The 12342-nt window shown below is 37.2% G+C and overlaps 1 protein-coding gene across 12 annotated transcripts in view; it reads right to left on the bottom strand.

Moving 5' to 3' along the window:
- Positions 1 to 12342, bottom strand: part of VPS13D (vacuolar protein sorting 13 homolog D) — a 104588-nt gene that overhangs the window by 84127 nt on the left and 8119 nt on the right. For 9 of the 12 annotated variants that reach the window (XR_003994621.1, XM_030508138.1, XM_030508137.1 and 6 more), the window contains 11 exons: positions 11847 to 12015; positions 10346 to 10438; positions 9620 to 9830; positions 8956 to 9135; positions 8396 to 8526; positions 7561 to 7633; positions 6882 to 7046; positions 5575 to 5705; positions 4636 to 4768; positions 905 to 3127; positions 398 to 543 (listed from right to left, as the gene is read on the bottom strand). Coding sequence is in view for 11 of the 12 variants with exons in the window: in XM_030508138.1 (XP_030363998.1) it covers positions 398 to 543; positions 905 to 3127; positions 4636 to 4768; positions 5575 to 5705; positions 6882 to 7046; positions 7561 to 7633; positions 8396 to 8526; positions 8956 to 9135; positions 9620 to 9830; positions 10346 to 10438; positions 11847 to 12015 (3655 nt within the window). In the remaining variant the exon portion in view is untranslated. Of the gene's footprint in view, positions 1 to 397; positions 544 to 904; positions 3128 to 4635; positions 4769 to 5574; positions 5706 to 6881; positions 7047 to 7560; positions 7634 to 8395; positions 8527 to 8955; positions 9136 to 9619; positions 9831 to 10345; positions 10439 to 11846; positions 12016 to 12342 lie in introns of those variants that run through there. The other 3 variants (XM_030508147.1, XM_030508145.1, XM_030508148.1) reach the window with 3 other exon arrangements.

Below are 12342 nucleotides of genomic sequence, written 5' to 3'. Positions count from 1 at the left end.
CATTGTCTCCTTAGCTTTAGAAGTTGCAGTTTTCTCTATTTAAAATCTCTATTCCTGAAGAGATTTTTTCAAGATAATGGCTTTTTAATTCTTAGTTTCTACTAGAACTGCAAATAAACATATTTGGACAGTGACACATTTATTTTTCCTCCTGTGATAGGTGTTCAGGGTAAGGAAAAGTTAGACTAAATTATAAAGATGTCTAAAATGCTCCAAAACGAAATTAAATTTTGATCATTGATGTTATGACTTAAGACTGTCTCTTCTAACTACATGTATAGGGACTTGATTTCTCAACTACCAACATATTAAACCTGAAGATACTCGCCTAAAACTACTTATCTTCTACGCAGGGAAATACTTTTATATTGATGGGGGAAATACTACGTTACTATACCTGAAGAGGGTTAACAAATTTCCCTTCAATCTTCATAATGCTTGATATTCCAAAGTCTTCATTACTCAGAGGAAAAGTTATATCTTTTTCTAGTGGTATCTTTTCCAACTTAAACTGGATGGTGGTGTTATTCAGAATGTGGAAAGCTGTTAAGAGAAAGTCAAATTAAAACAGTATCATAGTAAGTGAATTGATTATCCTGTAAAGACTACACAGCAGAGGTAACACAGTAGCTATTTAACTTGCTCAGAATCTCTTAGAAATGCTAAAATAAGTATATATAACTATGTTATGTTAAACTTCTGCATGAAAGACACTATTCAGTTTTTATTTAGGAGACTAATAATGGATATAAATAAAATAACTTGTCCTTTGTAATTAAAATTGAGCAGTGTATTTCAAGAGGATGGGTGAGACAGAAAATACAACAGACCTATGGTCAATACACATTTTTAGTACCATCCACTACTCATATTAAAATAATTCAGAGTTCTCTGATTAACATACCATGGCCTTTATGTAACGATTCAAAGAAGTCATGACGAGTAAAATGGGGTTCGTCCTGGCTACTAATACTAGCAGGACCTGAAGAAGAATGCAGCCCCCGAGATACTTCACTTGCAGGCTCCTTCTTGCTTGTAAACTGGCTGCTATTTAAAGAATACATTTTAATGTCTTTAATTTCAACTTGCAGTCTATCACTTGTAGATTCATCTTCTCCTGGTACAAAATTCTGAATGGATATTTGTCCTAGATGACCTACAAGCAGTTCAGAGCTACCAGGCTTTCGAGGTATGGAGACAATCGGTGACTCAATGTTTACATTTAATATAAGCTTAATAGTATCAATTTTGAGTGGTTGTGATCCAAAGCCATAGCCTTCATTATCTTCTAAGTTGGCAACATCTCTTGATCGTGGTGTTGTGTCAAACAAAGAAACCATTTCACTGTATTCAGCAGTTTTAGTTGCCAAGACAGTGGTAACTTTTGAAGCTGCACTTTTCAGCATGCTGCGGAAATTCTCTTCCAATTCATCCATTGACAAAGTTAGTTCTTTCAGAAATTTAGCTGAGTGGTTGTAGTGTAAAGAGGCCATTTTGAGGTTCAGAGAACATTCCTCTTTTGACTTTTCTGTGAAAGTGAAACTTAATGCATCTGGAAGGCTATTCCCATCATCAAGCCTGAAGAATAAAGATTCCAAGTAATCTACATCACCAATGAGATTTTCATACCTCACTGTATTCCCTATGCTGACAACATACTGGTTCTTAACGCTATCTTGTGTTAGGTCCATCAGGTGAAGACATCCCAGAGAGCCATTTACATCAAATTTACTGCACATGGAGACATTGACTTTGGTGCCACCAATACTGGCTGTTGCAATTTTTCTACCATATTTTTCTCCATTTGTCATGCCAACTGTCCTGAGAAGGAGTATATTTAACCAGTGAATATCAACTGCTACCTCTGTATTCTGCACGTAAGTTGACTGGAAGGTTTCCTGTTCCCTCCAATCTTTTTCCAAGTCAGTTATTAAAGGCTGAGGACTAGAATCTTCTTTCTCCTTCGGGAAAGATTTCTGGAGAAAGCAAATCAGTTCAACAATAGTCTCCGGGTTAAGGATGATATCCAGGTTGTTCACCTGCACAGAGATCACCTGCAGACTGGAATCCAAATTCATTGATGGACATTCAGCACTCACAAACTGATACTCTAATTTTATCAGGGACTCTTGATCTTTTCCATTGTTACCAGATGATGTACTTGAGGCTGTAGTGCATCTCTCTGCCAAACTAGCTGCATCAATGGGACGTGCATCACGTGGTCCACAAACTGGAGACTGAGCCCTGCTGCCTCGAAGACTTCCTGTTGGCACATCAAAACTCAGATTCTTATGAGAAGCCATCAAAAGATCAAAATCTGTTCCATATGTTTGCATAGTATCAACCAATAACAGGCCATGAACAGTCAGGGACACCTCTGCATCATATGGCCTTTTCACAAAATGGGCATTGGTGCCAAAAACCTTGAGTACAGAGATGTATCGTCCATTACTTTCAACACCCAACTGCATACAGTTTACTCTGAATTCAGCCAAAAGCAGCTGAGACTCAACAAGAACTTCTCTGGTGTGTTGCTCTAGCATCACAACACTCTGGGTTAGGTTCATCACAGAATCATGCAAACTGCCAAGCTGGTCTACCTCTGCAAAAATCTTGTCTTTCCCTAAATGTAGGGCATCAGAAGACTTAGTTTCAGACGTACTCAGCTGTGCACAACAGTTCTTCAGAGCTAGTATTTTGTCTTCATTGATGTGGATTTTCAAGTCAGGCAGACTGCCAGACAAGACAGCTCCTGGGTATTTTGGGTCAGACGTGTAGATCAACCTGCGCTCCAACTGCAGGTGAACATTGAATTTTTCTACCACATGAGTGGGACCCACATCACTATCTTGAACGTGTTTCCAGTTGTCTTTCACTCGGCCTACCATGATCTGAAGGTCCATAAATGAAAGTGTGTATCTCTCATACATTTTTTTACTCATTAAGTGTGCTTGTAGATGCTCTTCACTTATTTCTAGTCCAGTAAATTCAGACATTTTCATGCCACTGTTAGTGTCAGATTCTGGTGGTGGAGTATTGGGAGGAGTTGCAAGAGGTGTTTTATATTCCTCATCACTCAGTTCATTGACTTCTGAAGAAAAAGTATCTGTGCTCCTTTTAGATTCTTCTGTGGATTAGAAAAGTAACAGTCAGCAAACAAGTAAACTAAAGTATTCTCCCTCCTTGCTAATTCCCATCATTACCTGATCATCCTGGCTGAAGCTGTGTTTTTTAAACACAAAGCATATCGACTACTGTTCTTCTCTCCCTCCATTGTCCCTTTTATTTTCTCAACAGGAAATCTACTACACTTCTTCGACATGCATGCAGATGTCAGTCACAATGTGTTATGGAATCTATTAAAGGACACTATTGCCTCATTTTTAACCCACTTACTATTACTATAAGATTTACTTTTAATCAAGTTGTTAAAAAATAATATCCCTTACTCTGCCTATGAAATTCTTTTGACCCTCAAATCCAACTGAAAGGTAAGAGCTACTTAACTACAATAAATATATGATCAGAAGGTTTTGTTCAATTAACTTTATTCCTTAATATTAATTTTCATGTTATTATCATGCTCTACAAAGCAGGAACACCTTCCAAAACTATCCTTTTTTACCTTCTTTTTTCTTTTCTTTTTTAAGCTCAAGCTACTCTGAACAGCCCAATGCCTCAATTACACAGGGAACTACAAACCGGTCTTGCATAAACAATTTGTGGGGGTCCTTCTAGTGTGCCATAAGACAGAATTTACTAAAAAGGAAGCTACTGGATCCCTGCAGAGATTAGTTCATGCAAGAAAAGATCAAATCATTCGGAGATATCCAGAGTAACAACATTCCACTGTTCCAATTTTGGGCTTCACACCTCAGCTTTCCACTGCACCACAGAGCAGCTCATCCTAAGCTGTGCTTTTTAAAAAAGGAACTGCATACCACATAGATATCTCTTCCAATTTATTTTTTTTTTTAGCATATCCTCACACACCATACAGTCCAGCTACATTTTAAGTAGGTCTAATTTTATTTACAAGTTCCACTGTACTTTCTTTTTCATCTTCCTGCAATGTTTTCCTATTGGAACAGGAAAAAAGCAATAATTTAAGAAGCAATGATCTAACTTTTGACACAAACACAGGACACCAATTTTCTTTCACTTTCATTCAGCTAGCTATAGACACATGCTAAGAACAGAGATCCATGCGACTCAAACTTGCAGGGCTTATTCAAAGGTACTTTCACTGAGAGCACTGTCCCAAAAAAGCATTTGATAGCTAAATCTTATACTATTCTAAGCCAAAAATCATCTCATGGTAAAGTGCCTGATGCACTAGCTTCACATCTGCTCACAGCCTTCATGAAGTGCAAGATATCCCATGGGAGCCTTTAATTTAAAAGTTAATCCCCAAACAACCCAAAACCCCCGACAAAACAAAAAAACCTCTGCACACCCCCACTTTATTTTTGAAACCAATCTTAACTGAATATTTATTGATAATAGCAGAATTATGATGTGAAACTTTATGCATATATAGGGGAAATAACCTTAAGACATCTCTACTTTCTACACAGACAAGTTTCTGGAAGAAGACTGAAAGAAAAGGAAAGCTGCAATAATTCTAGATTGTACCTTGAGAATTGGTCAGTAATATTCTTCCCAGATCTACAACAACTAACACTGGATCCACAAATTTGAAATCATCAGGAAAGATCACCTGAGGGGCAGAAATATCAAGGCACACAGTCCAGCTTTTGCTGTTTTCCTGGAAGTTAAGAAGATATAATAGGCCATAAGAAATAATTTCCCCTCACATGCAAGAAAAGCCACATCAGTCAAATCAATGTAGTTAGCCACTTTTTCACCTGAAGAGCTAATCTTCACAAATTGAGCCATACCATGGTTTGGTAGCCTGTCAGACCACAGACTCCGATTATAGTCCATGAAGAGACATTTTCAGTAGGTGAAATATCCCACGTTAAGAGAGATGCAATGAAGCCCCTGCCAGAGGGAGTCCCCATCTGTGAGCCAAGGAGAGTGAATCTACCTGCATAGCTAATAGAAGGCATCTACCTTTTACATGAGTCTGGATCAGGTCTCTTGCATCAATATAGCTAACTCCAAAGCTAGGGATCAATGATACTGATACACACACTACTACCACTTGAGAACTGCAGATAAGCAAAAAGCAAATAAAGTAGAATAATTTTTTCATTTAGAAAATAATCTCTAAATAAGCTTTACACAAATTCAGTAAGTTTGATGTAACAGAGCTCCAGTGCACACTGGAGCCAATATACTAGCATGAAATCAGCTCATGTGAGGATCCAGAACAGAAAAACACCCTTCTGCCATTAATCGCAACAGGTCCGCACCACAAAAATGGACTGACAGCAAAAGGAATACTGTAATACCACAGGTAAAACTCCCCACTTACTTAAAAAGAACACCAAACAAACAAACAGCAACAAAAAACCCCACTCTTTAGAGCTTCAAGTCTTAAGACACATGGCAAAAAAAAACAAAACAAAACAAAACAGCCTACATAAACATTTAGAGGCAAAAACTTACTATGAAGTCTCCTACAAGTAAACGATCAATAGTTTGCCTGATTTCAGCTTTTGTCTGCATTTTCAGCTTGTTGTACTGTCTTCTGGCAGCTTCAGCCACTCTTGCCTCTAATTCAGACTGATATCCAAAACCTGCACGAAAGATACAAAACTGACTAGGTATAATTTTGTTCATCTATTACTGAACAGGGTAAGAAAAAAAGGAAGAGAGAAAAGAACTATTTAAAATTTTAGTAGTGAAATACAGGACAGGAAAACACTGCAGCTGAAAGCCACTTGCTGTACCTGTACACCAGGCTGTCTCAGAGGAAAAAAGAAGCATCTAAGCACAAATCAAACCACCCCACCAAAAAAACACTCCCAAACCTTCTTCTGGTCTTTATTTTACAGACCTTCAAACTGAATTCTAAATTTGAGGGAGACAGAAAGGTCGTAAGTATGGCAACAGAGGAAATTCTGACTAAACATTAAGAAGTTTGTAGAAGTCTCTTTGGTTGGTTGGTTGGTTGGTTTGTTTTAAACTTTACCTCTAACATTTATGGAATATTCTCATCTTGTGAGAAAAGATAACTATCATCCCAGCCCTTATGCGAGGTAACTTAAATCTTTTGGTATTTGCCCAAATCAACAGAAAAAGACTTGGTACTTCAAGAACATTTTGATGTCCCTTGTTCTCACCTCTCACCTCCTCAGAAACTGAACTTTTAACAACTGAAACTCAAAAGCAGACACTTTATGTTACACACTCAGGTACTAGACTCCTAAATCTTTCTGTCCTTAGAAACTTAGAGAACCAGTATGTTTAACATCTAAAAATAATGTTCCTCAAAGATCAGACTTAATTCAACCATCAAAAGGGATACAACAGGAGTTAGAACACAATTTCCTCTGTATCGTTACTATAAAAAATATTCTGCTTTTAACTGTCCTCTCAAAACTCTGTTGTTCTCCATCAACTTCTAGGAGAGATTACAGAAACAGGCCTCCTTATTTACTCATTTTAATTTAGGCAGCATGAACATCCACCATGCATAGAGAAGCAACTTATAATTTTAAAGCTGAAGTTTCAGGAGTCTGCTCAATCACTGTTTAATCAAATCACTGATTCGATTAAACAAAGAAACAGCTGTAACAGGAGGAAAAAAAACACCCAGTGAACACTCAGGGTATTAATTTGAAATGAAGATTCTTTGATTAATGCTTTTCTGAGAATGAAAATAAATAAAAATCAAAGAGAATAAAAGATAGGATACCACCAAAAAAAAGAAAACCCAACCCCACCAAAAAACAAACACATTAAAGGTTAACCTGAGGTATGAACCCTTCCCTTGTAGAAGAAGTCAGCTACTTTCTTAATGGCTTGTGGATTGTAAATAATATTGAGAGGTCTGGTACTGACTTCCAGGCGCCTCTCAAAAGTGCTGTGGATTGGATTTCTTTCATAAAGCATCTCAAATACTGGGGCATCAGGATCTGCAACCAAATAAAAAATGAGTTACAAAAAGAAGTTGTAAAAAACCCCCAAAACAAACAAATGCACAAAAGCAAAAACTAAACCCCACAGAATTTAATAACTAATATTTAACTGGAGGAAAGCAGTACATATCTGAAAATTCTGCAATAATAGAAATGCAAGTAGGATGATCAACTGCTACAGTCAACAGTATTCAACGTGTTTGTATACACAGAAACATTTTCAGAACTGGGGTCCTAATGTTGAAGTCCTAACAACATATTCTCTTCTTTTAAACCAAGACAAAGAGCAAGTGCAACTTTCGCTGTCTCAAAATACTTGTTTTCTTACTTACTTTCTTTAAAGTCACCTCACCCACACCCTTATGTCTGAACAAAGCTTTTATGATTTTATCTTTACTACTTGCAAAAGCATTTGCATGAATTCAAACTCTAAGCACTCAGTTTTGAAATTGTGCTTTGGAGGAATCATCTGATATGCTTGTTATCATCAAACACAGAATGAAATCTTTACCAGTGTTCTGATTAGTCATTTCTGATGACAAATTCTGGAGTCCAAAGGAAGACATGCAGCCAACCTCCTTTTGCTGAGAAGAATTTAAAAGAAAAATCTTGTTTAGACAAAATCAACCAAGCCACTGATAAAAGCACAAAAGTCTTTTCTGTATTAGCCTTATGGTCACTTTATAAGTGAATTATTCGTATAGTGTGACATTATTATATACATTTTTTTTCCCTGATGCAGTCAAACAAGAGGAGGAAGTATGACTAAGCAGCTAACACTATCTACTTGTGTAGCAGAGAACCTGAAGTCTGAAGGGCAGATTTCAGTCACCACTCTACAAATTACAAAGCACAAAATACATGGGAAATTCTCATGGAATTAGATTCAAATTTTGGTTGCTCAGGAGAGATATTTGAAACCTTTTCAGCAATTGATTCAGAAGAAAAAAAGAAGAGTTCTGTATTTCTGCTTTTAATTTAACAGTATACAGGTGAAGTAAAACCTTACTTGGACCAAAAAGCTTTATGAAAAAGAACCACCACTGATTAAGCAGCAATGCTGATTGTTCCAAATATCATATCTCATTCAACAAATTATCTTCTTCCCAACACCTATTAACTGTAACATTAAAGTTACAAGCATACAGAGCAAACAATGAGGAGTTCTATGAATGATCTCTGGAAAGGGAGGGGAAAAGTTAAGTTCAACAAGTGGAATTCTTCTTCAAGAATTTTAGGTTCTCTTTCTGGGAGAAGATACAAAGAAAAGTGTTGAGTTTTGGAATATAACTATTTTCATACACATGTATCTCACATAGTAACCTAAGGAGGTTTTGTTCACCTACAGGATTTGGGAAAACGAGAACAGGAAATATGGTCCCTTCTGTTGCCAAATCCCTCAGAAAAAGACCACCAAGCTGAACTCTGAGAAGGGAAGAATTTCTGCGAGGAAGGGATTCCGCTAAGATCTTTACACCTGGAATATAAATACATAAAATACTTTAATTTCTTTTAGTACACAGCATAGCTTTTATTTAAATTTGTCAGATAAATCGTACAACAAACAAGTCTTTTGGAAGTGCATATATATTTATTTATTTTTACTAAAATAATTAAACCTGGACATTTGGAATACATTAAATGATTGTCAAGCATATATTGCTATAGTTGCCAGCCTTTCACACATAACAATGTCTAAAGTTAGATTTCCATGTTGAAATCACACATCTGGAAAAACTTAATTTTCACTTGATACATGAGTTTCCACAAGCTGTTTTCATGTTTTCAATTTGAACTTTGTTTCAGTATAGTCATTTAAAGAATTGAAACCAAAAGTCAAAGGAAGGTGTGAAGGCAGACAAAGCTCTGGCCTTTGTTGGAGAAAGAACAGAAATTGACTTAATACCTGAAAACTCCAGCTGCATAAAAGCAGTCTCCTCAGCATGCACCACCTTCTTATTCTTATGCAACAGAGTGAAAGAGCCACCCTGCAACTGTAGATTTAATTTAGCAAAAATATGATCTCTCTTCGTAAAGGTATTCATGCTAGAAGCATCTGCAGCAGGGTCAAAAAACTCATCTGTACCTAATTAAATAAAATACAAAACAATACATTAAGTAAGCCAAGTTTCTGGAAGGCTACAGAAGAACAGAAAAGTTTCTCTGAATTTGAAAATAAAGATTTTCCCAGCTCTAGGGAAGAAAAATAGAAATAAAAGATAAAGCTGGTACATGTTCTTCTTTAACAAAACTGAATATTCTGGAGAACTCTTCTATTTCAATTAAGGTAATGTGAACCTAAATTTATGAAGACCCCAATAATCCAGTACTGTTAATGTTATACCCAGTCATCTGAACAGAGAAAGTCCCAAAGCTCTTTGCTTTGGAAGCAAATGTATTCAATATATTGCTTTAAAATAAGCAGGTACTGAGATTTTCTAACAGGTTAATAAGCTTTAGACAGGTAGTTGACAGAACCAAAGAGGTGATTCTGCTCACCTTTAACAAGTATCTAACTATGGTAGAGTTCACAGCCTTAAAAAGAAACAGAAAACCCTGTATTTCCATACCCAGTATGTCCTCTGGATTCCACTGTTCCTTTGGGTCTGTCAGCAGCCCTTCAAATGGTTCCCCTTCGTATGTTTGCTGAGCATATCCATACCAACCTCCCCATCCAGGAAACCAAGACTGAAGATACTGCAGCATTCCAGTGCTACTGCCATGTGCAGATTCTGCTGTAGGGGACCCTCCAGGGGAATAAGGCAACGGCTCTTTAATGCTCTATGTTTGAACATTGAAGACAGACACATTACTGCTGGTAAGTATAAGAATACCACAAGTATACAAAAACATCACAATAAAAATGCAATTCCATCTACTATTTACTCAGCATTGTGCATTCTATCAGCCAGCAGTGATATTTTCAATCAATACTTGGCCTATTAGGAGAGCAGCAGCAAAGAAACAGGAAACCTATCATCAGTTACCTGCTGCATGTTTATATATGAAGCCATATGGCACAATTTAAATTTTAGTCTAGAGACACCAAGTCAAATAAGAAGTCATCTGACAACCTGTCCTAGTGGAAGATTTCCTTGATCCCTGCTGGGGAGTTGGACTAGATGAGCTTTGAATGTCCCTTCCAACCCAAACTATTCTATGATTCTATGAGTAATGCCACACTTCTAAATCAAAGCAAACACACGCTAACGTTCTCTAGCAGAAAAGAACACAAAATCTCAGAATAATTCTCATAAAGATGCCAAATATTACCCTGTATGCAGAATGTTCCTCACCTCAGCTAAGTCATGAATTTTATCATGAACTATCTCATATAGTATCTTCAACTCTTCGTAAGTTTGCTCATCTTCAATACGATGCATTTCTGCCTGAAAAGACAAAAATGGTAAAGTAAATGCACTAAAAGAATACAGCATCTTATTCACAAACATGTCAAACATCTCTGCACTGTAAGTTAGAGATTCATTGAGAAACCTTAACATGTCATTCATGGCATTATTTAAGTGCCTCAGCATATGAAGAAATAAACAGAAGTCACATGGGCAACCATAACACTGACATTCCCCCGTGTTACAAATAAAGTTTGTTTGCATTGTAAAATAGTTTATTTTAACACTTTTCATGGTAAAAATTCCTTGCGCAATTATATCCTTCTATCATACATCAGAAGCAAGGTTGGCAGCACAAAATTTAAGCCATGGAAAATAACCTGACTTAACAGAACGCCTAGCATAGCCAGGAGCAAAAAAAGCTTCTGTCTTGAGTAAAGAAGGTACAGGAAATGAACTGCATAAATCAGGACAACATAGTATTCATACTCAGGTACTCAGACATGTTGTCCTCTTTGTACTGATTAAGAAGTCCTTTGTGGAAGCTTATGATTCATCCAAGCCTAAAAAAACATATTATGGAACAAGCAAGCAAAAGACATTTTTCCAGCCCAGTGGCATTGCCCCTGTTACATTTCACAGCTCTGCTGCAGACAACACAAGCTATATGAAGTTTCCTGCTTTGGCAGGTACTAGAAAATTTCCAGTACATTGACGAACTGCTACAGTTCATGTCTAAATAACACAAGTAAGGATTACATAGAAGTATCAACAGAATCACACCTGTAATTAAGACAGGTGAGGTAAATGGTGCCCTGAGCTGTTTTAACTAAAAAGTCCCAATACACCTAAGGACAAAAAGCAGCTAATTACAGGTCATGGGGTTTTCTCATTCTGAAGTAGGGCACAGGTTCATTACTAGGGGCACTTTACCTCTACATCTTACATCCTAAAATAGACTGTGGAAAAACATAAAAAAAAAAAACAACAAAGCACCCCTAAATACACTGTCAACTAGCCACAATTTCTTCCACATTATCTATCCAGCCACATGGGTGACCTGACACACTTCTGATGTGTAAATACTTTTTGAGTCTACGGAGAACACGAGTTAAGAAAGCATGTCACAGACTGGCATGAGCATTCTGTGAGAGTTGATGTTATTTTTGGTAAAAACCAGTGACAGCTCAAAAAAAAAAAAAAAACCAACCCAAAAAAACACAGCTTTTTGCATAGCAAAACAAAAGCAGAAGAACCCACACCTCCCACAAGCCCAGGTTTCAAGTATTAAAAACTCAGTCGCAGTTAAATGACAGCCTCTTCAGTGAAAACGGCCTGCAGTAAAACTAAAGATGTGTCTAAACTAGAACATTAAAAATTTGAGAAGATGAAACAAATCAAATCAAAGATGATTAATCGACACTGTAGAAAACTCAAGTCTAAATACCTGCTCTGCAGCAGACAGTGGTTCCCCCTTCAACTTGGTGTAATACAGGTCAGTGTAAGACACTGCATCTTGGGCCCGATGTAATACAAACTCCCAGGTGGAGCGCTGCCTCTGCTCCCTGATCTCCGACAGATTAGCATTCAAAGCAAAGATCCACCATTCTCGGCAGCTGAAACATTTGTAAATGACTCTTACCAATATTTCCAAAAAACCACATGCATGTTAAACTGGTGATAGGTCCAGGAGAGGTTCAGTGAAAAAACAGAGGGCAACTGGTCAGGAAAAGCAGCAGCATTAGAGACAGCATACGTGGGCCAATTCTGCCAGTTGTGGAGAAAGTCCTCTACGAAGTCTCCACCACTCCAGTGGGATTTAGTATAGCCGTCATGGATCAGGCACAGACAACAAAAGGTTGAGTTACATAGACCTCTGGCCTGAATTGATACCATCTTGCTTATTTATCAATAAAAGAATCTTAAGAGAAGCTCTCTGCACA

Source organism: Strigops habroptila, chromosome 16, assembly GCF_004027225.2.
Source record: "Strigops habroptila isolate Jane chromosome 16, bStrHab1.2.pri, whole genome shotgun sequence".
NCBI classification, from domain to species: domain Eukaryota; kingdom Metazoa; phylum Chordata; class Aves; order Psittaciformes; family Psittacidae; genus Strigops; species Strigops habroptila.
This window is presented reverse-complemented; position numbering and strand designations above follow the sequence as displayed.